This window comes from Pelophylax lessonae (genome assembly GCF_965119305.1).
Source record: "Pelophylax lessonae genome assembly, chromosome: 3".
NCBI lineage: Eukaryota > Metazoa > Chordata > Amphibia > Anura > Ranidae > Pelophylax > Pelophylax lessonae.
In genome coordinates, this window is record NC_138770.1 from 215,905,233 (window position 1) to 215,928,479 (window position 23,247).

General features: G+C 49.0%; 1 protein-coding gene across 1 annotated transcript in view; it reads left to right on the top strand.

Annotated features, from left to right (window-relative positions):
- HLTF (helicase like transcription factor) overlaps positions 1-23,247 on the top strand; it is a 173,926-nt gene that overhangs the window by 21,085 nt on the left and 129,594 nt on the right. Inside the window, exons 4-5 of the mRNA XM_082251177.1 lie at positions 1,431-1,564; positions 4,982-5,076. Of these exons, the coding sequence (XP_082107303.1) occupies positions 1,431-1,564; positions 4,982-5,076 (229 nt within the window). The remainder of the gene's footprint in view (positions 1-1,430; positions 1,565-4,981; positions 5,077-23,247) is intronic.

A 23,247-nucleotide genomic window follows, 5' to 3' on the forward strand; every position in this document is an offset into this window, starting at 1 on the left:
ATGCCTGGGTTTGGGAAGTAAATTTCAAGGGTTACAAGCCAGAATTTCACTCTAAACCCCCCCCCCCTCCTTGATTCATGTTTTCAAACCTGCTTGTTTCCCTGCAGTTCTCCATGCCGCTCTTGCCGCCCTCCTAGAGAAGGGCCCCAGTACCCATGGCAGAATGGTTCAAAGTTCTTCTCCAACTATTTCACTGTTCCAAAACATAAAGATGCACCCATCTTGGATCTCAAGGCCCTACCTAAATGTTTTCATTCAGGCTAATGGCATCAACCAGGTCTATTATCACTTCTCTTCACCAGGGAAACTTTCTGGCCTCTGTGGACATCAAAGATGTTTATCTGCTTGTTCCTATTTTTCCAGCAGATCAGCAATTTCTTGGCTTTGCTGTGGCCACTCAACAGTTTCAATTTTTTGGACCTGCCATTCAGCATATCTACGGTACCTCAAGTGCTCACCATGATACTGGCCCCTGTGCTCAAATTGCTATGCTTTTAAGGCATTTCTATTGTGGGTTATCAGGAAGATCTCTTGTTGAGGGAACAGTCTACACATGTTCCAGCCGACAATGTGGTCAGGAAAGTACAGACCTCGCAAAGGATCAACTGAATCATGACCTTTAAAAGTCCGTGCTGGAACTGACTCATCGCTTATCCAAGACACAGCTCAAGCCAAAAGAAACTTTAAACTTTGCTTCCAGACTCTTCAGTCCAGAGTTTATCCAAATTTCTGTTCTGCTTGGGTTCCGGGACTGAGGATGGTAGTCTCCTGCGACACTGTCACGTTTGTTCAGTTCTACTCCAGGCCCTTACAACTGAAAAGCCTTTCATCTTCGCATAAGTTGGTTCAGTCTTTGGACACTAAAGACCAAGTTGTCCCTGGCCTAGTGGCTCAGAATTACAGCTCTGAAGTTGAGAAAGTAGTTCCTTCTGATTTCTTGGAAGATCCCTATGGCAGATGCCAGCATGTTGGGCTGGGGAGGAGTCTGTCGGTGCATGAGGCCAGGAAGTTGGAGAAAGCTCCTCTCCCTATCTATATTCCTGAGCTTGGGGAAATGTGGATGTTCTTGCAATGCTAGACACCCCAACACAGGAGGGTCATTCGATCAGGATTTGGCCAGACATTGCCACAGCAGTGGTGTACATCAGCCATATGGGAGGAACTAGAAGTCCTTGCCATGACAAGAGAGAGAGAAATAATTCTGTCTTAGGCACAACTTCACAATCCAGCCTTGTCCACTTTTTGATGTCCCAACAGTCTCTAAATTCCTGTACCCCTTAATGAATGAGAAAGAAAATGGGATTTTTGTGCTTAACGTAAATAAAATATTTTTTTTTTTTTTTTGCAAGACAATATTGCCTAGAGACAGTAGTTTTGAACTTGGTATTAGTGAAATGATCTACATCTAACTTCTTTAAATTGTATTTTAGTACAGTGCCATATGGGGCGAATAATGCCTTTACTATGCCAGTGAACCTGAGTTTTTGGGGAAGAGAAGAAAACAAGACAGTTGTTATGGCTCATATGAAGAAATATGGTTTCAAACTTGGACCGTTGCCACAAAGTAAGTACTATGAAATCCTTTTAATTGGCTTTCTGCTAAAGTGGAACAGAAACTACCAGATCCATCTCCCCATTGCCCCTTTTTACCTTACCTTTTGTATTCATAAATAAAACTAGCAACAGACCAGAACTCAGCATTCTCCTTCAGCTTAGCCAAAGGCTCCAATTGTGTTTTGGAAGATTGAAGTTTATCAGGAAAATACAGACCTACAGACTTTATTATAGTCTAGAGAGTCACCACACTGCATATGTGGAATCCTCTGGTTCTAATCTTTTGAAGGGCTGTTAAACTCTGACTTAGCCGAAGTAGGAATAATGCTGCATCTTGGTGTACCCTGTTTTTTAACATTTTTTTTTTTTTATGTAGACACATTAAGGTACGTGTGTGTGTAGGTGAGGTGGAAAGAGAATAAATTGTAATTTATTTCCACTTATGTTAGAAGAGAGTGATATAAACTAAGTGACATTTGGAACAGACCCCTTTAGGGACTATTCTGAAATGTGTCTATCCCCACATACCCAATAGTGTTCATGTATTATAGTTGCTACTCCTGCTCAGCATACTGTAGCTAAGTTCTTATAACTAGGAAGCACAAATGCGCTGAGCAAAAAGATGACAACCACCCAAATTATAACTAGCCTTTGCAGTAAAGTGCAAATGGAAGGGCTTTGCACATCACATATAACAAAATTCCCAGCACACTTACCAGCTAGCCTGTGCAAAAACCAGATAGACCCTGTCTAACAATTTACCTTAAAAGCAGAGGGTTTAGTTGCACAGATTTGCAAATATATGAGCTTTGCCAAGGCTCCTCGGTATACTGTGGTCTTAACTAGGGATCAACCAATTATCGGAGGGGCTGATTATTGGAGCCAATATTCACTTTTTTTATGTATAGGCCACAAACTTGCCAATTATGGTTTAAATGGTTGTACCGGAGTGATGCCTGCAGGTTCAGACATCACCCCGGTACCGTTTTTTAGAGCCGATGGTGAGCTTTCTTGTAATAACTGATGTGGCTAAGCAGCTGCTCGGCTGTTATTACAAGCAGCGGGAGGGGACGTGCTCTGCCCGGGTCTCCTGCTCCATCGGGAGGCCTGAGCGACCAGCCGGAACATACGCCGGCTGGTCGAAGACCTGAACAAAGCCGGAATTGGCCTTAATAGGGTTTCCGCTGTAGTAACCCAGAAGCAATGTCATTACATCACTTCCAGTTACTGGAGCCTTAAAGGCGCCAGATTTAAAAAAAAAAAAAAAAAAACATTACAGTATTCAAAACCGCCAAACTTGGCATTTTTAAATGCAGAGGAGGGGTTAGGGGTCTTTTAGATCCCAGATCCCTCCATAAAGAGTACCTGTCACTGCCTAATACTGTCACAAGGGATGTTTACATTCCTTGTGACAGCAATAAAAGTGATAAAAAAATAAAAAAAAATTAAAAGGACAGTGTAAACATAAAAACCTTAAATGTGCAGAATATCGGCACCTAATATCGGCTATTGACCTGAAGGGTGGCCGGAAAATTAATATCAGTATTGGCCATAAAAAAACTATATCGGTCAATCCCTAGTCTTAACTATATATTTGAAAGTCTCAAAGTTGCAGCATGTATAGCAGTGGATAAATGAGGGGCAGGTTTGCCTAAAGGTTTTGGCATTGACTTGCCCACTCCTCTTTAAAGGCACAGGGACACAATATATAAGCCCAGCAAGAGCACAGTGGCAGCTGAGGGCATCCAGTGTGTCCCCAGGCCAAATAGAGCTAACAAACTGTGCAAAAAGATAGCAACCACCCCAGTTTATACCTAGCCTTTGCAGTAAGGTGCACATGGAAGGGCTTTGCACATCGCAAACAAAAAAAAAATTCAGAGCACACCTAAAACTAGCCTGCAGAAAAATACAATTTGACCCTGTCTAACAATCAACGTTTAAAAATGTGGTTTGCTAGCTGGTAAGTCTGCTGGGGATTTCTTTGTGTATGCATTGAGCTGCCAGGTGAATTTATTTAGTGAGACAAAGGCAAAGGGTTGTACTCTCCAGTTGCTGTTATTCCCAGCTACATCTAGTAATAAGACCTTTTAACTTTAGCAACCCAGATCAGATGCAAATTACAATCTCTGCCCTGTTATAGGGCTATGTAACATGCATAGACAATTTCCCTCCATGCATTTTCTGTTATGCCGAGTTGCAGTACATTCTGTTGGCTTTGACTCCCATGTGAAATGATGTTAGCACTTTTTCATAGGGAAAATAATACATGCTGCTGATTCACTCTCATACTAAGTACTTTAAAATGGGTAGAACCTGTGTTCATGCTTCTGTATTGCTGAAAAATGTCCCCCCCCCCCCTTTCTTTAGTGATAACATATTTAGGTGATTCTTACTGAAATTAAGTTTTACTAGTCTGTAAAAGTGTTATTTGGGTAGCACAGATGATATTTAATAATTCTGTGTATCTTGGGGGGGGGGGGGGGGACTAAAAGGTAAGGAGTCTGGAAAAAACTTTACTATATTGAACAGATATATTTTGTTTCCCTGAATTCTTAGAAGCAACCTGTCTAGACTGTAATATTGCATTTTAATGCTGCAGCACTGTAATTGTTATCCTTATTTTACTATGTTGTAAGTCACTAATTCAGAGCACATCTATATCATTGACTCGCCAAGTTATGGAAAGGTAAAGATGACTACCCTGGTCTTGCTGGCTCCTACATCTAACTGCTTGTTTATAGAGTTTGAAAGTATTTTTCCCATGCTTATAAAAGGTTACACTGCTGTACATTGTCTTGCTCCTCAAGTTTCCATATTTCTCTCTCTATATATTACCTTCTTTTGCATTTAAGGCACATTTTTAATGTGTTTAAATTATTCCAGTTCAACTGATTTCAGTTGTAAATAGTTTTTTTGAAGTTTAGCCACATATCAGAATCTGGTGCAGCCCTGTATTGTGAGCTTCTAACTTTAACTTGTTTAGTAAAGCTTTGACAATAAAACTTGGAAATCGGGTTTCTATGCAGAGCTGCACCAGATTTTGCTAAATAACCCCCATTGTGCCTAACCAATACAGTAGTTTTTAATTTTATGCTACCAGAGGAAAGCATACATTTCAGATTTGACAGGTCATGTGACCAGGCTCTCCCCCTGTTTTTTTTTTTTTCCTATGCAATTATTTTGTGTATGTATACTCATAGCTGTTAGAAGAGTAGACAGTAGTGGACAGATTGGAGTAGATAAAATTATTACACTCCTAAGTGAATAAATATTTTGTGTGTAGCTCCTCAAACCATTTGGTTGTAAAGTCTATAGCTAACTAAACTGCCCGAAACCCTGAAAACATAAGACTAGAACATACTCAAACTACAAAACACTGTGCAGTTAACCATAATGGTTTTGTTTATAAATTTGTCTCTGGATTTAGGCTCACAAGGTTTTGAAGGAAGTTTCTTTTCTCCAAGATCTCAGCCCCGTCTCAGCGCTCCATTACTTCCAGCTGTGCAGATGACTACAGAGCAGGTTAGTTCCGGTAGAAATATGCACCCATTTTAAAGTTGTTATAAATTTTAAAATGTTTTTTTTTTTTTAATTTATGCATTCCCTTTATTATGGTAAAAAGCATCCAACTACTTGTGGTGCTGCCTCCCCCCCCCCCCCTCCACTGCTCCCTGTTCCTAAACTTTGACAGCAAAAGGGCCATAGGCTCCTGCTGCTGTTAGTCAGATCCTGAAAGGAGTGAGTGGGGAAAGTGATCGAGCCACGCTGTGTGTGTCTGTGGACTTACACAGCCCAACTCGGGAGTGCCCCCACGTGTACCTCTAGCTCATGGCTTGCTGAGGGGTCATCCACAGGAAGGAGGAGGAGACCGCACTAGTGGAGAACCAAAAAAGAGGAGGCTTGGCACCACTCTGTGCAATATCCCTGCACAGAGCTGGCAAGTAGAACATATTTTCAATAAATAAGGTATAGTATTACTTCAGGTTTACCTGCACTAAGAATAAATATCTGTTCACACCACACTTTTTTTGTGCCTGCAGTCTGCAACCTAAAACATCCAGAATTGTATTTTAATTTATTTTAGGAATAACTGATATTCATGAATGCCACTGTATTTTTTTTAATACACAGTACAGAGTAAATACTCAAGGCCAATATTCCCCCAATCCAGGAGCCCACAACGATGTGGGTTTATTCTGCTGTACGCTCTTCTAACTCCAGCAAAACAGCTTTTCTCTTTCGTTTACTGGCGGACACAGCTCCATGTCTTCAGACTATTGGGCTTTATGCTGCTCTCTCTTCAGGAGTAGGACTAGGCGGAAACCTTTTTGGTTACGCCCCTGGGGCAGTCCCCAGAGGGTATATCATCATTTCTCTGTCGCTCATTGACAGACGTAGTCCTCCTTGATTAATATCAACTCGGCCCTCTACAGGAGTAGGACTAGACAGGAAAGAAAACGTTCTGGCCACACCTTAGGGGCAGTCCCAGAGGGTATATCCTCTCTCTCTCTGCTACAGCAAATCAGTTTTTTTCTGTCTAGTTAGGAGTAAGCACAAACATTAACGGAATGGGCAAGATTGTTACGCCATGACCTAAAGGGGAAAGGTATCCCCCAGGCAGCATCTGATTTGATGGAACAAATTATACAAGGACTGCAGTTCGTCTGTGACGCAGCCCTGGATGCCACCCCCTTGTTAGGGCATGCATCGATGTCAGCGGTAGTCCTCAGACGTGTGCTGTGGTTAAAATGCTGGTCGGCGGATCTAGGTTCCAAAAAAGCCTTGGCGAATCTCCCCTTTCAGGGGAATCGCCTATTTGGGGCCACCCTAGATGAGATCATTAAGGATGTCACTGGGGGCAAGAGCACTTTTTTGCCGCAGGCTGCTAAAGCTAAAGGACCTCGTTATAAGCGTGGACCTTTCTTTGCCGCTCATAAAGGGTTCGTTCGCTCCGCTGGGACGAGCGGGAAAGGCAAAGCCCCTCTAGGAGGGTTCAAGAGGTGCTGGTCGGGCAAACAAAAGGCCGACTCAGCCAAACCTGAAGTTAAGGCTAATACAGCCTGAAGGTGCGCCCCAACCCGGCTTAGGTGTGGGGGGACGTCTTCACCGGTGTTCAGATCTAGGGCTTTCCTGAATCCCGGACTAAGGGGTTCAGGAGATCATACGATCAGGATACAAGATCGAGTATCGATCACTGCTACCGGTGGGATTCTTCCCTTCCAACATTTAGGTGCTACAGGGAGCGGTAGTTCCCGTTCCCTGAACAGATCATTTTTACCTTTTCCAAAGATCATTCTCAGTTTCCTCCAGGAATCGGATCCGGTTGAGCAAGCGGACCAAGGAGCCTCTAGTCTGGTGACTTCGGTCTCTAATGCTCAACCAGGAGAAATCATCACTCCTGATAGGAATCAAGTTTCTGATAAATGTGTGGGAACAGAGAGCGATCAGACTTTGTCGGATTGCCTGGACCAAGCAGCTCTAGGGCAGCCTGGTTCGGATCCAGTCAGACAATATCAGGGTGATGACTTAGGTCGATCACCAAGGATTTCACCACCTGTGTCTTCATCAGAGCATCCCGGAGGTGGATCTGTTGGCATATCGGCTCAACAGGAAGGCGCGGAGGTTGGTAACGCGCGCCCGCGATCCTCTAGCGGACGCAGCAGACGCGCTAAACGGCCTGTAAAGGCAGTGTCCGCTACTATATGTCTACCCTCCTCTCAGATTGCTGCTGAGATTTCTCCGCAGGATAGAGATGGAGGGAACTCCAGTTATCCTGGAAATTCTAGGCTAGCCTCGTCAAGCCGGTCAGGCCGACTTGGACATGCTAGTCGCGAACGCTCCTTGGAGACTTCCTCTCAGGGAGGATCTGCGGTCTCAAGGACCGATCTTCCATCGTGCTTTACAGTGGCTGGTTTTAAAGGCCTGGCCATTGAGACACAGGTACTGAAGGACAGAGGGTTGTCAGCTTCAGTTATTCCTACTCTAATTAAAGCAAGGAAAGCGACTTCCAGCAAAGTCTATTATCGCACATGGAAGACTTATATCGCGTGGTGTGAATCTTTGGGATTTCCCCCACGTACCTATTCGGTGACCCGAATCTTGGCTTTTCTGCAAAAGGGGGTTGAGCAGAAACTATCCTTGAGCACCATCAAGGGTCAGGTTTCAGCATTAGCAATCTTCTTTCAGAAGCCTTTGGCTACTCATTCCTTGGTGCGGAATTTCATCCAGGGGGTGCGGCACTTGGCTCCGCCAGTCCGCGCGCCCTTACCGCCCTGGGATCTTAATTTGGTTTTGTCGGTTCTGCAGAAACCTCCCTTTGAAAATATCAGGGAGATTCCCTTGCTTACATTATCCCAGAAGGTGGCCTTCTTGGTGGCTATCACTTCTGCACGCAGGGTGTCAGAACTGGCTGCATTATCATGCCATTCCCCATATCTAGTGGTTCATAGGGATAAGGTAGTTCTTCATCCGAAGCCATCCTTTCTTCCTAAGGTGGTTTCAGAATTTCATCTGAATGAAGATATTGTGCTACCTTCCTTGTGTCCTCAGCCCAATCATCCTCGGGAATATGCGTTGCATTCCTTGGATGTGGTTCGGGCAATCAGGGTATACCTGAAGGCTACGGAATCGTTCCGTAAGACGGATTCACTTTTTGTGATCACGGATGGCCCCAGAAAGGGGTTGCCTGCATCTGCCGCGACTATCTCCAAATGGATTAGACAGACGGTGGTACAGGCTTATTCGATTAGGGGTCGGAATCCTCCGTTCCCTGTTAAGGCGCACTCCACTCGAGCGCTCAGTACTTTCTGGGCCTACCGCCATAAGGCGTCAGTGGTCCAAGTGTGCAAGGCGGCCACCTGGTCGTCTGTGCATACCTTTACAAAATTTTATAAAGTTGATGTGATGGCATCGGCGGATGCCTCATTTGGCCGCAAGGTTCTGCAGGCCGCAATTTGAGGAGACCGGTGGTTTACCTCGAGGGTTTTTTTTTTTCCGTTGGAATTTCAGTTGAGTCTCATCCTTTGATTGATGAGCCTTTAAGACTTCTAGTTGGCACCGGTTGGGCCTTCTAGATTGGATTTTGATTTCCATTTTCCCACCCCTCATTTGTGGCACTGCTTTGGGACGTCCCGAGGTGATATTAATCAAGGAGGACTACGTCTGTCAATGAGCGACAGAGAAAAATGGATTTTTGTAAAATCTTACCGTAAAATCCTTTTCTCTTAAGCTCATTGACAGACGTAGTACCCGCCCCTCTGTTTTTGAGTTGGGTTGGGTTAAATTCTCTAAACACTGCTTTGTGACATAACTGATTTGCTGTAGCAGAGAGAGAGAGGATATACCCTCTGGGACTGCCCCTAAGGTGTGGCCAGAACGTTTTCTTTCCTGTCTAGTCCTACTCCTGTAGAGGGCAGTATAACCCGAGTTGATATTAATCAAGGAGGACTACGTCTGTCAATGAGCTTAAGAGAAAAGGATTTTATGGTAAGATTTTACAAAAATCAATTTTTCCTGCTATAGGACTTCAGTTTTTCTGCCTAGTCAGGAGTAAGGACCTGGCTCTCTGCTGGGATTTGCGGTCCTGGATTTTTTTCCTTTTTTAAATACATTTTTTTTTAAATTTTTCTTTATTTTTATTCCTGTGTGAACTAAAATCAACTGTTCCTGTGTGAACTACAGTCAACAGCTGGACTGGGTGGCGCACTGGATATTCTAGATCCTTATGGTCTTCCCAGTATGGCCTGCGAGCGCGACCCAACTATTAGCTGTGCGCTAGGTTGGCTGCGACATAGCCCCACTGGACGGGGGCTGGCCGGCGAGTGAAACACCTTCCGAGGTCGCAAAGCCCTGGTTACGACAGCAGTCACGATCACAGACGAGTCACAGTGTACCTCAGGCCACAGCGCCCCATTCCAAGATGGTGTGTTAGTGCCCGACTGGTGCCGTGGTATGGTGAGTAGTGTCCCCCCTCCTTTCTTATGGAAATGCTGGGGTGGTCGTGGGCCCTCCCTAGGGAAGGTAGGCCCCCTCCTGTGTCTTTCATCCCCCTCATGCTTTTCCTCCTCCTTAGCGGGGTTCCTGCTGCGTAGGTGCCCCCATCTGCCCCCTGCCCCCCCCCCCTTTTGGCCCCTTTTGGGGAGCATGGGTGCATTTGGGTAGGGGGCTTTGTCTGGTGCTGGGCTGGAGAAGTAGTGGGTGTGCGCCACTGTCCGTACCTGGGTGCCCCTGGGGGGGGGGGTCCCCTCCAGGGGTCTGTGTCTTTCCCTGGGGTCCAGGGTCCCGTGCAGCGCCGCGTGGTGCCGCCATTTTGCCATGTATTCTGTATTCCCGACTTCGGCGGCCATGTTTGTGTAGTCCAGCGGCCATGTTTTTGGTTTCTCCATAGAGTTTTGACAGGCATTTTCTTGTAGTCTGTGGGCGGTGATGTGCTGCGAGGACCTCTAGTGTCAGCGCTTCCTCTTCCTCTTTCCATCGCAGTATTGCAGACTGTTTGGCGCTCTGCAGCTCGGGTGGTGTGTCTCTGTTGATGCACTAGCCTTCCTCTGCTGTATTCAGCGCTGCAGGTGCGGTGATTCTTGTGGTGCTTTGTCGTCCCTTTTTTTTCTCTATTGTTCATTGACAGACGTAGTTCCTGATGTATATCAGTAGGGTTATACTGCCCCCTACAGGAGTAGGACACTAGGCAGGAAAAAAGTTATGGTTACATTTATGGGCAGTCCATCTCTCTTCCTGCATAGGATGTCAGTTTCAATCTGCCTAGTTAGGAGTAAGGACCTAGTTCCTTGCTGGGATCTATGGTCCTGGCATAAAAGTGTTTTTTATGTAGATAGTTTTTATTAGCTAGCTTTTTCTCTGGATTTTTTTCCTGTGAGATCTACACGCAACTATGCCGGATCTGGGCGATGGGCTGGATGTTTAGATCCAGTGGTCACCCCAGCTGGCCAGCGAGCGCTGGGTCGGTGGCAACATAGTCCCACTGGACGGGGACTGGCCTTAGCGAGTTAAACGTCTCGCAAGGTTGCACTCAACAGGGTTTAGGCCTGTGTCGCAGTATTCCTATTTGGCCGACAGCCCCCCACAGGGTCTTGTCAGGAGACGGCACCCGCCTGTGTTCCTGGTACGGTGAGTAAATGTACCCCCCACCCCCCTCTTCCCTGGTGTATTTTGGGGTGGACGGTCAGACCCTCACATTCCTGGGTTCCCCTCTATCCTGTTGTGCAACCCCCCCCCCCCCCCCTCCAGACGCTGACTGAATGCTGTTTAGGCCTACCTGAGGCTCGGACCACGTTCTCAGGCCGCATGGGGGGTCTGGGGGTGCGCGGTCGGCAGCGCTCGCCCGATCATGCGGGGGATGGCCTCGGTCGGTTCTTCCAGAGCCTACCTGCCTATTGATGGTGTTGGGAGGGCTGGGTGTTCCCACTGTGGGTTCTCGTTTACCGCGCTCGCCACGCGGGGCCACCATTTTCTTTTGGCCTCGTGTCCTACGGTGACAGCGGCCATCTTGGTACACCCGTTTTCAGACATTTTGCGGTGGATTCTTGCTGGGAATCTAGGTGAGAGTGCCTGGAGGCGTTTTCAGGGGGTGGAGCCCCTCCCTTCACCCTGTGCAGTTTTCAATGCTCACTTCCTTTTGGGAGAGCTGCTGCTACACGTGCAGATGTTCTGGGACCGGCTGATGCATATTAGGACAGTGAGTTCTGGGGAGTCTCTCTCTCTCTGTTGGGGGTCTTCAGGGCATGCCTGACCTTTGGGGGGTGCTGTAGCACAGTGGGACCGTTTTTTGCAAAAAAAAAAGTCATTTTTTTCAAATTTTGCTGGTGGGTTCTTCTGGTGCAGTATGGACCCTGCAGACCATGTGTCCCCACCTGACCCCCTCACGGAGGCGCAGGGCCTTCCGGATCTCAACTGTCCACCAATGCAATTTCGGCAGGTGTGGAAGCATTTGTGTCCCAGGTGGAGGTGGCCTTGAGAGGGTGATGTGCGCAGAAGCTATCTCCTCCTACCCCTGCCTCATCTGATGTCTTGGTTTCTGAGTCTGACTCAGCCGCCGCAGACGTGGGTCTCCCTGCCGGGTCTTTTACCTGGCGCCCTGCTTCCTCGGATAATGAGGATGACATTTCTACCTCCCCTGCCATGCAATATACAGACGCTGGTGGATGCACCGGTTGTTTCTGTGTGTGACACCCTGCAATTTGGAGGAAGCAGCGGCGGCTGTGCCAGGGTCGCAGATTGCGTTTGGCACTCACATGCCGTTCAGAGTGGAAATGATTTTTCCCTTCCCAGCTTATTTTGCTAGCATACTCCTAAAAGAATGGGGTCATCCGAGACGTTCCCCTGGGGTGTCTAAGCGGCTGCTAGACGTTACCCTTTTGAGGTGTCTCTGGTAAAGAAGTGGACTGTACCACCTAAGGTGGACCCACCCATCTCCAGGCCGAATAAGACTGCTGTTATTCTTTTAAGGACCTGGGGGTTAGGCTAGCGGAGGCTGTGGCCCGCGATATGTACTCCCTGGCGGGGTTGTCACTGAGAACAGTGTTTAAGATTGCCCTTGCCACGCAGACTCTGACTGATGGGCGGAGTTCCGACGCTGTGACTTGGTGAGGAGCAAGTCCCTCCTGCCTTGGGGGAGCTGTTGGACCAACTGGTGCAGGGGCTGCAATTTGTTTGCGATGCCGCGCTGGACACGGCTCCTTTATTGGGTCACCTGTCGGTTTCGACAGTGGTTATCCGGCGTATACTTGGCTGAAGTGTTGGTCTGTAGATCAAACTTCTAAGAAAGCCTTAACGGATCTCCCTTTTCAGGGGGATCACCTATTTGGCGCTGCCCTGGGTGATATTATATAAGGGTCTCACGGGGAAAAGAGTACTTTTCTTCCACAGGCTAACAAAGGCAAGGACCCTCGTCGCAGACGGGGTCCCTCCTTTTTGGTTTACAAACAGTTTCTTTGTTCCTTGGGGACAGTTGATGAGGCAATATCCTTCAAGACTTCCTAGGGTGGCTCCAAGCGACCCTGGTCTGGCAAACAAACAAAATATGTTTTTTTTTCCAGACCTGCGGACAAGGCCTACTCGGCCTGAAGGTGCGTACTCAACCGTATATGGGGTGGGGGGACGTCTTTGCTTGTTCTCGGACCTGCGGCTGGCCCAGATCCCAGACAGCTGGGTTCAGGAGGTTAATGCGGTCCAGTGGCAAGATCGAGTTTCGATCCGTTTCTCTAGTAAGGTTTTCCCTTCCAATGTACGGCTGTCCCCGGATCGCTTGCTGGCGCTCTATGGGGCAGTACAGGATCTGGTTCAACAAGGCTGGACCTAATGGCCCTGGATGGTTGCGTGCGAATCAAAAATTCAAGATTGTATCGGTTTGCACGATGGTGGCTTCCTTACATCAGGGGGATTCCTGGCCTCCATAGACATCAGATGCCTGCCTTCACATCCAGTTATGTGCAGGACACCAACGGGTTCTCCGTTTTTTGCCATGGGAGTGGATTACTATCGGTTTGTGACGTTACCCTTTGGTCTCGCCTCTGCTCTTTGGGTCTTCACAAGGTGTTGGCTCTGGTCCTGGCGCTCTTGCAACAGTGGGATATATCGGTCCTGGGTTCCTGGCCGATCTGCTTTTCCGTGCGGAGTCCCCTATGGTACTGACAACGAATTTGGAAGTCACCATGAGAACTCTGGAGGAGTTGTAGTGGGTTCTGAACCTTCAGAAGTCGTCCCTGGTCCCTTCCATGATACTGGACTATCTGGGCCTGACTTTGGACTCGTCCTCAGCCAGGGTGTTTCTCCCTCCAGGAAAAACTCTTGAAACTTCAGACTGCGATTCCGCTGTTGCTGTCCAGCACATGGTTATCCCTTTGTACCTGCATGCAAGTTCTGGGACTGACGGTGTCGTCTTTCGAGGCGGTCCCTTTCGAGGATTCTCCAGAAGGCAATCCTTCTCAAATGAAACTAGAATCCAAACTCTCTGGACATTCAGATCCGCGGAGCCAGATGACTAGGGAGTCCCTGATCTGGTGGCTTTGGTCCCGATGCCCAAGCAGGAAATCCTTCCTCCCCTTATACTGGACAATTGTCACCACGGATGCAAGCCTGTCCGGGTGGGGAGGAGGTTCTACGCTCAGGGAGTATGGTCCCTGGAGGAATCCAGGATACCCATCAATGTCCTGGAGCGGAGAGCGATCCAGCTTTGCCTAGTTCACTGGACCGGGCACCTGCAGCTGTCCAGTGCGCATTCAATTGGACTATGCCACTGTGCAATATTGAAAAGAAATAAATTAATAGTAAATTAATAAATTAAATAATTCATCCTAAACTGAATCATACAGTGCTGTGAAATCAAGTGCAAATACATATGTGTGATAGAAGGCAAATCAATATACCATACAATGGTGCATAAATGATTTAAATATGAGTAAATAAATAAATAAATAAAGTTCCATAAAACTCCTTAAAAAAGTCCTTAAGTAAGTAGCCAGTGAAGGTGCAATGTGCTTAAGTGCTCTTTATTGTACAAACTTGTGACAATCCGTCCCAAAAAGATAAGGTGCAATGGTGAGGGGGTCCACTCCCCGTGGATACTTCCACTTACCAGACTGCCAGGACCCCTTAGCAATATTGCATGAGGGTCAAACGCACTTAGTCCGGTGTGGGTCTTTTCTTTTCCTTTGAGACTAGTCTTGTGGACTCCAATACCCAATCCTTCCTCAATAAGCCAAAGAATGTGGGACCATAGGAGGGAAAAACTCAAGATAGTGTAATCCCGTTTCATAACCTTTATTAAATAATGCAGTAAAAAACTCACATTTCAGGAGTGATAACAAGCCTTCAGTGAAGATACAATCTCCTATGCAGAAAGGACTTCCGGTGACTGCACGGGTTGCACTGGTCCCGGCTAGCGTTCCACCGAGACCAGAAGTGACGTAAGCTTCAAACGTGAGCCGGAAATTCCGTTGACGCGTTTCGCCCTCCAGGGCGTTACCTTTGATAACTCTGCAAATTCGTGAGTCAAATTTGCTCTCTGTACTCATGGATGGCCCAAGAAAAGGGCTGCCTGCATCTGCTGCAACTATTTTCAGAGGGATCAGACAGACAGTGGTGCAGGCTTATTCAATTAAGGGTCAGGTTCTACTTTTCCCTGTTTCGGCGCATTATACTCAGGCGCTTAGTGCTTCCTGGGCTTCAGGTTGCAAGGTGGCTACCTGGCCGTCTGTTCACACCTTTACCAAATTTTATGAGGTGGATGTGCTGGCATCTGCAGATGCCTCTTTTGGCCGCAAAGTTTTGCTGGCTGCTGTTTGGAAGGCTTTTTGGCCTTCCTTGAGGGTGTTTCTGTTTGTTTCAGGTGGGCCTCATCTTGCTGTTCTGGTGAGACCTAAGTTGCCTGGTTGGCTATTTTTATGTTCCCACCCCTCATTTTATGGCACTGCTTTGGGACATCCCTACTGATATGCATCAAGAACTGCGTCCGTCAATGAACTTAAGAGAAAACTGGATTTTTGACTTACTGTAAAACCCTTTTCTCTTTCATTGTTCATTGACGGACGCAGTTTTGAGTTGGGTTGGTATTACTTCTCTGACACTGCTTTGATACAAAACTGACATCCTATGCAGGAAGAGAGAGGGTGTACCCTCTGGGACTGCCCATAGGCGTAGCCAGAACTTTTTTTTTCTGCCTAGTGTCCTATTCCTGTAGGGGGCAGTATAACTCTACTGATATGCATCAGAAACTGTGTCCGTCAATGAACTTAAGAGAAAAGGATTTTACAGTAAGTCAAAAATCCATTTTTTTTCTAATTTGTGCACGTTGTGGCTCCGATTAACCCTTTATTGACCATGAAGCCTCAGGAGCGCGTATCACCACCTGATCCACTCCTGGAAGCTGCGTGACCCTGCAGCCACTAGTATCCAAACTAGATATGGCTCTGCAAAGGAGGCCTTGCAAGAAGCGCCCCCCAGCCTTTACCTGTATCCTCTGCTTACTCCGATTATGGGGTGGATCTGACCGCCGAGGAGGAGAGTCAGCCCACTGGGTCTGCATCCACGCACGCGGAGTGCTCTAATTATGAGGATGAGTCTGCAGCCACGCATAAGAAAAAAAAGTGGTGAAGGCCCTAATTGTGTCAGTGTAGGAAACTTTTAAAGTTGGAGGAATCAGCTAATGCTGAGTCGGCGACGCCAGTGAAGTTTGTCACCCGCAAATCTTCCAAGGTGACTAAGGTGTTTCCCTTTCCTGCAGGAAAAAGGGGGGAGATTGGCGCATTCAGACGGCAAGAGCTGCTGCGATAATCTGGATATGGGCAAAAAGCAGATGGCAGAGTCCAGAGGAATTGCTAACACTTTGATGGCTTCAGGCTTTGTAGGGTGAAGTAACCCTGTATGGATCCAAGACAAAAGAGAGAGAGAAGACCAAGCGCCGATCTAAGTGTAGCAATGAAGTCAATTTAATAGCAATTTAAAAGAATGTTACTCACAAGCGAGCGTAAAAAACAGGCATCTCAATAAGTATGGGGCATCTGGGCACTGTTCGTCCAGGGTGACATTCGGGATCCCTTGTGGAGCAGGCGCTGTGGGGGATGAGCGGCGATCTCCTGTTGCGAGGCAGGGGACGTGCAGATCCTTCAGCGGCGGTGTAGCAGCGTGGGTCCCTGGGTCGGAGGGCTATGACATCACTTCCTGGGTATGCTGGTGTGTGGAACGGCGACGCGTTGCGGAGCATGCGCTCCTTCTTCAGGCCGTGCAGGGGCCATTTTGGATGTGGGTATTTATGCCCATAGATCGAGGGAGGAGTTATAGAGGCTCAGCAGGGACAATTTTGGACAGAGCAAAGCAACAGAAAGACATGGGGAAAGCGGAATACAGACAAGTGATGCGAGGCTGGGGATGGAATGATAGTACTGTCGGGAAGGGGAAGGAGGGGAGGGGGGGGGGAAAGAAAAGGAAATCCAGGAGGGGGAGGGGGGGGAAGGAAAGGGGGCGGGGGAAAGAAATACCCTTAAGACATTAATTGGGGATATATACTGAAGTGTTTGTAATAAATAATAAATAAATCAATCAATAAATCAGGGACTTTATTTAAAAAATTAATTAAATGGAGATAGAAAAATATAAAAAAATATATATAAAAAAATTGTTTATTACTTTAATCCAAAAGATAAAAATCTAACGACCCATTCCGATCCAATGATGAATGCAACAATAATGATTAAAAATGCATATATCCGAGGGCGTGTCCAAGATGGCGACTTGAGAGGACGTGTTGGAGAGAGCTCCGCTGCCTAGCCCGGAATTTATCCTGCTTCTCTGCTGCCCTGTGACCCCTGGCTAGCCCTGTGTTGGCCAGTGTGTCCCCCCGGCCTGATATGACCAGAGGCCGACAGTCTTCGGTGTCCCGTAAGCCGCCCACGGATCAGGCTACCCCGGCTGGCGCGAAAGCGGGGCCTCGTGCTCCCTCCAATATGGCGACACAGACCGAGGGAGAGGACCCGGCGCTGAGGGAGTCCAGCAACTTTAATGCCCTCATGCAGGCCATCACCTCCTGCCAAACGACACTGACGGGGAAGATTGATTCGGTCCAAATGGACATCGGCCTGATTCGACGGGACATGGACAAATTCCGCACCAAGCTGACCGAGGTAGAGCGCCGGGTGAGCGATACTGAGGACGTGCTGCGGGACCATTCTGCTTCCCTACACACGCTGCGGGTCAAAGTTAAGGCCCTGGAGTACCGAGCCGAGGATTCGGAGAACCGGAACCGGCGCAACAACTTACGGATCCTTGGTCTCCCGGAAGGCGCTGAGGATCCGCATCCTGCAGATTTCACGGAGAAGCTCCTCCGCACCCTGCTCCCTCAGGCGGCCTTCTCTCCCTACTTTGCGGTGGAGCGCGCCCATCGGATGCCAGCGCGCCGGGGACCCCCTGGTTCCCCTCCCCGCACTTTTATCCTGCGCCTACTCAACTTTAGGGATCGGGACTTGGTGCTCCGGGAGAGCCGGCGGCTGGAGTCTCTGAGGTATGAAGGGTCCAGGCTGATGATCTTCCCGGACTTCTCGGTCGAGACACAGAAGCTGCGCAAGTCGTTCGACCAGGTTAAGGCGGCTCTCCGCCAGCGGGGCATGAAATACAGCATGTTGTTCCCAGCTCGCCTCAGGGTTCAGGACGGTGAGTCCCTCAAGTTTTTTACCTCGCCAGAGGAGGCCTCTTCCTGGTTGGAGTCGTTGCCCAGACGTTAGGACTCCTGCCCGGCTGGGCGGGATGGATGGATCGATCTTGAGGTTCTCTGCTGGTCGGTATCTACCGCTTAACGGCCACTTCCCCCTTGTTTTAGCGATTGCTCCGGTCCTCCCTAGCTGCCTCCCTACCTACCTGGGGGTTTGTTGACTCTGCGGGGCCTCTGGCTGGCCGATTTCCGGACGGATGGACAGACGGATGGACAAGGGATCCCTGAATTCTTTACCCTGACTGTTGTCGTTCGTTGGCTGCTCCATGCCCCCTTTGCCCCTTTTCTTTTTGCTTATCCTACAGCCCTGGCGGGTGGGGGGGTGGGGGGACTATGCTGGGGGCTGGGGGCCTTGATTCCCCCCCCCCCCCCCTGTTTTTTCTTCTGTTTTTCCTATGGTCATGGTCTATTTTTCTGGAACTTATTTTTCGTTTCTCCTGGTTTTTGTTATTTATTTTCCGGGCACTGCTGCGGAGGCTCGTGGACTCAGGACTAGTCACTGTTGACGCTTTCCTGGTGCATGGTCCCCCATTGACCGATGGTTGTGTTCTTTTTGGGGTCTCAGGCTCACCCGAGTTTTTGGGGTGTAGCAGGGTGGGGGGAGGGGGGGGGGGAGTTCATTTGGGAATGTTCTATTTTTATGTTTAACCGTTTTTTCTTTTCCAGGTTTGCCACCAGGGTACTGGGTCTCTATTATGCACATTATTTGCTTTGTTCCTGCCTTGTTTCTTACACGTGGGGGTGCTGTATGGTGGGGGCGGTATGTGTTCTCGGGCTCGAGTGTTGATCCAGCAGCTGCCCCCCTGTTTTTATTTCCTTTATTTGTCTTATGGCTCCGTTAAGAATTCTAACTTGGAATGTGCGGGGCTTGAATTCTAAATTTAAAAGGTCCCTTGTGTTCTCCTTTCTACAAAAACATCACCCGCACATCTGCATTCTACAGGAGACGCATCTCACGGGGGCCCGGGTGCTGTCCTTAAAAAAATCGTGGGTTGGGTCTTATTATCATTCCACCTTCTCCTCCTACTCCCGGGGTGTCAGTATCCTCATACATCGTTCCCTACCTTTCACGCTGCTGGATCTGCATCTTGACCCTGAGGGCAGGTACGTGGTTTTACATGCTATGTGTGATCGCATTGAATTGGTCATTGCTGGTTTATATGTGCCGCCGCCTGCGGCTATGTCCATTCTGCATCGGCTTCAGAGTGTGGTTGCTGGCTATCCTACCCCAAATGTGATCTTTGCGGGCGACTTTAATATGGCCCCGGAGCCGGGTATGGACAGGCTGGGTGGTGATCCGGCGGCCGATTCGGCCCTGGCACGTTGGGCGGAGGCCCTGGGGTTAGGGGATGCGTGGCGCTGGAAGCATCCCACTCTACGACAATACACTTGCCACTCAGCCGCGCATGCCTCTTTTTCACGTATAGATGTGGTCTATGTTGGCTCGTCCCTGTTGCCGCGGGTGGAGGAGGCTACCATCCTGCCCCGGGGCATATCTGACCATGCCCCGGTGCTGGTGAGTTTTATGACGGATACGGCTGCGGGCCAGGGCTTGTGGAGATTGTCTAGGTTCTGGGTCACGGATGAGCGGGTGGTGCCGCCGGTGGCCTCTGAGCTGTTGGCCTACTGGGGTCACAATGAGGGCACGGCCGCTCCGGCCATGGTGTGGGACGCATTTAAAGCGTATGCAAGGGGACGCTACCAGTACACGATTGCCAAGGTTCGGAGGGACTCACGAGCCCGCCTCTCCTTGGCGGAGTCCACAGCGGCGTCCCTCGAGGCGGGTTACCTGGCCTCGCGGGATAGTGGTACCTATGCTGACATGCAGGCGGCCTACAGGGAGGTGGCGCTCATTCGCGCGGAGTCCTGCCGCAGGTTTCTTCTTTCCCAGTCCCAGCGGGTGTTTGAGCAGGGGGAGCGGTCGGGTAGGCTGCTGGCGTGGTTGGCGTCGGAGCGTTCCGGTACCACGGGTATCGCCAATATCAGAGCGGGGGACGGAACCCTGCTGTCTGACCCCAGTCTAATCAATGCTCGGTTTGCCGAATATTATGCACAGCTATATGAGTCCAGGGTCACCTACTCCACCTCTGAGCTGTCGGAGTACTTGGAGAGCATAGATTTCCCCTCACTCTCTCCCGCCAAAGTCCAGCTTCTTGACGCCCCCATCTCTTTGAAGGAGGTTCGCAAGGCTATTAAGTCTCTCCCAGTGGGCAAGACGCCAGGGCCCGATGGGCTTCCTTCAGAATTTTACAAAACTAACCTGGAGGTGGTTGCCTCTCATCTTCACGAGACGTTTCGCAGCACACTGGAGGCGGGCGCCCTGCCGCCCTCTATGTCGGAGGCTGTTGTGGTTGTCCTGCCTAAGCCCGGGAAGGATCCCGAGTTGTGCGCCTCTTACCGGCCTATTTCACTTTTGAATGTAGATGCAAAAATCCTTACTAAAATATTGGCCAATCGCCTCAACTCGGTGATACTGTCTTTGGTGCACGGCGACCAAACTGGCTTTATGCCGGGTAAGGGCACGGACATAAACATTCGCCGCCTACATACCAACCTGGCGCACGGGGTGACTAGCGGTTCCCGGGGGGCAGTGGCCTCTCTTGATGCCGAGAAGGCTTTTGATTCTGTGGAGTGGGAGTACCTGTGGCAGGTGCTGTCCCGCTTTGGCGTTGGACCGCGCTTTATTGCCTGGGTTCGCCTTCTCTATGAGGCCCCTGTCGCCCGGGTCCGCACAAACGGCCTCCTCTCCCCATCTTTTCGGCTATACAGGGGCACCAGGCAGGGTTGCCCGCTTTCCCCGGGCCTCTTTGCATTGGCTATTGAGCCGCTCGCAATTTTGCTGCGGACGTCGGGGGAGGTGGGGGGTTTGGGGGTAGGCCCGGTGGTGGAGCGGATCTCTCTGTATGCTGATGACACTCTGTTATACTTGAATGACACCGCTGATTCTCTGGTGGCGGCATTGGGTATAATTGATCGCCATGGCGACTACTCTGGAGTGCGGATCAACTGGTCCAAGTCGAGCCTGCTCCCTATTGATGCTGCGGCGCTTCCTCCTTCCCCCCCTGTGGCTCCGCTGGAATGGGTCTCTCATTTCCGTTACTTGGGGGTCGTCGTGAGGCTTGACCTCTCTTGCTACCTGGCGGACAATCTGGAGCCGGTGTTTCGACAGCTGGTCGCTAGGTGTCAGGTGTGGCGGTCGCTCCCCTTGACCCCTGTGGGACGTATCAACCTATTGAAAATGACCTTTCTCCCCAAATTTTTGTATGTTTTTAGAAACACCCCTGTACCCATCCCGGCGTCCTTTTTTCGTCGCCTGGACAGTGTTGTCTCCTCCTTCATCTGGGCGGGGTCGGCTCTGCGTATTTCTCTGCGGAAATTGCAGATGCCCCTTTCCTCCGGGGGACTAGCCCTGCCTTGTTTTCGGAAGTACTACTGGGCGGCGGTGTTGGTCTCTGTCCGCTGGTGGTTCGCTCAATCCAGGTCCAATCCGGCGGTCAATCTCGAAGCGGCGATTTTGGGCTCCTATGCGGCGTTGACTAACCTAGTGTACAGGGGGGCGGGGGCTGCCCCTCAGGTGACTACTCCTATGCGGACGGTGGTACGGGTGTGGGAGCAGATGCTGGGTGCCACGGGGGAGGCTGGCACGGTCTCACCTTATACTCCTCTGTGGGGTAACCCTCGGTTGCCTCATTTTCGCTCCATTCCTGATCCAGCCATATGGGCGCGGCATGGAGTGACTATGATACAACATATAATGCCCTCGGGCTCTCTGCTGACCTTCCAGGCCCTGCGGGATAAATTTCACCTCCCGTCGCGTATGTTGTTTCGGTTTTTGCAACTTCGCCATGCAGCCCAGGCTCAGTTTCCAACACCCCCTACGCTTGCTCTCCATGGGGTGGAGCGATTTTTGACCACACGCAATGCTGACAAACTTCTGTCCTCTATCTATCTTAGACTTACGTGTGGTCGGCAGGCACAAGAACCTCATCTGCTCCAGCTGTGGCGGCAAGATATCCCTGCGCTGGTCGAGGATGATTGGGATCATTGTATCCCTCATTATATCCCCACGGTAATCTCGGCCAGAGATAGATTTATTCAATTGAAATTTTTGCATAGGGCATACTATACCCCGCAACGATTGGCTAGAATATACAGCACCCACTCTGACGTATGCACTAAATGCCAGCAGGCGGTAGGTACTTTTCTCCATGTTACCTGGGAATGCCGGCTCCTCCAGGACTACTGGAGGGGCGTTGTATGTGAGCTCAGCGCAGTGCTGCAGGTGCCGGTGCCCTTGGACCCTAGGGTCCTCCTCTTGGGGATGGGGGAACTGGTGACTCAGGCGAAGTACTCTAAGCTCCTCTTATTCTTTCTCTGCTTCTATGCCCGAAAGGCATTATTGATGAAGTGGAAGGGTGCTGACCCCCCCACGGTTGCACAATGGAGGGCGTTGGTGGATGCTGCTCTGCCCCTCTACAAGCTGACCTATATGGGGCGTCAATGCCCCCAAAAATTTGGGAAGGTGTGGGATGCCTGGATCGCAGCTAGACCTCTGCAGATCTGATCACGTTATGTTGTTTATTGCTTTTGGGGCCCTGGTGGCGAGGCTGCTGCTGTGTGGTTATGGGCCGTGGGGTGCTGTGGAGGCGCTTCTGTGTCTCTGCTCCCCTGCGGTTCGGCCTCCTGGAGCTCCCCTCGGCGCCTCCCCCTCCCAGGGGACCAGGGGTCTGGGGGGACTGTGGGCTATTGCGGCCCTGATGTTACTTCTGTATATTGAGATGAAAGCCATTCCTTATGTCTGTTTACTTGCTTTATTTATCGCTGATGTGCATTTGCTCTCTTTTGATTGATTGTGTTTCTTTTTTATTTCCTGTGTATCCATACCTTGTTGGCACTGTTACTTTATTGTTTGTTTTAAATCAATAAAACGTTTCTGTTAAAAAAAAAAAAAAAAAAAAAAAAAATGCATATATCCATATGCATATATATATATATATATATATATATATATATATATATATATATATATATATATATATATATATATATATATATATATATATATATATATATATATATATGTACATATATGTGTATATATACATACATGTGCACCCACACATATAAATATACATACACACATACAACCACATACACACACAAATCGGTGGGTGTGTATGGTAAAGAGCCAAAATGGCTAAGTGGGCATATTAGGATTTGTGCAGTGTTTACTTACTTTTGAAGTTACATATGATGGGGAGGTATGTCGAGGAGGATGAGAATGACCACTGAAGAATATGTTGGAAAACCTGGGCAAAAAATGATAAAGTTAATAACTGAGGTCGATAAGTTGTGAACGTAAAAGAGGAGATGGGAGATGGGCTACAGCAGCACATTGATCTCGATTTCTTCGTTCAGGCCTCCAGGAGAGAGCGTTTCAAGGGAATAAATCCATTATTGCTACACTTAGATCGGCG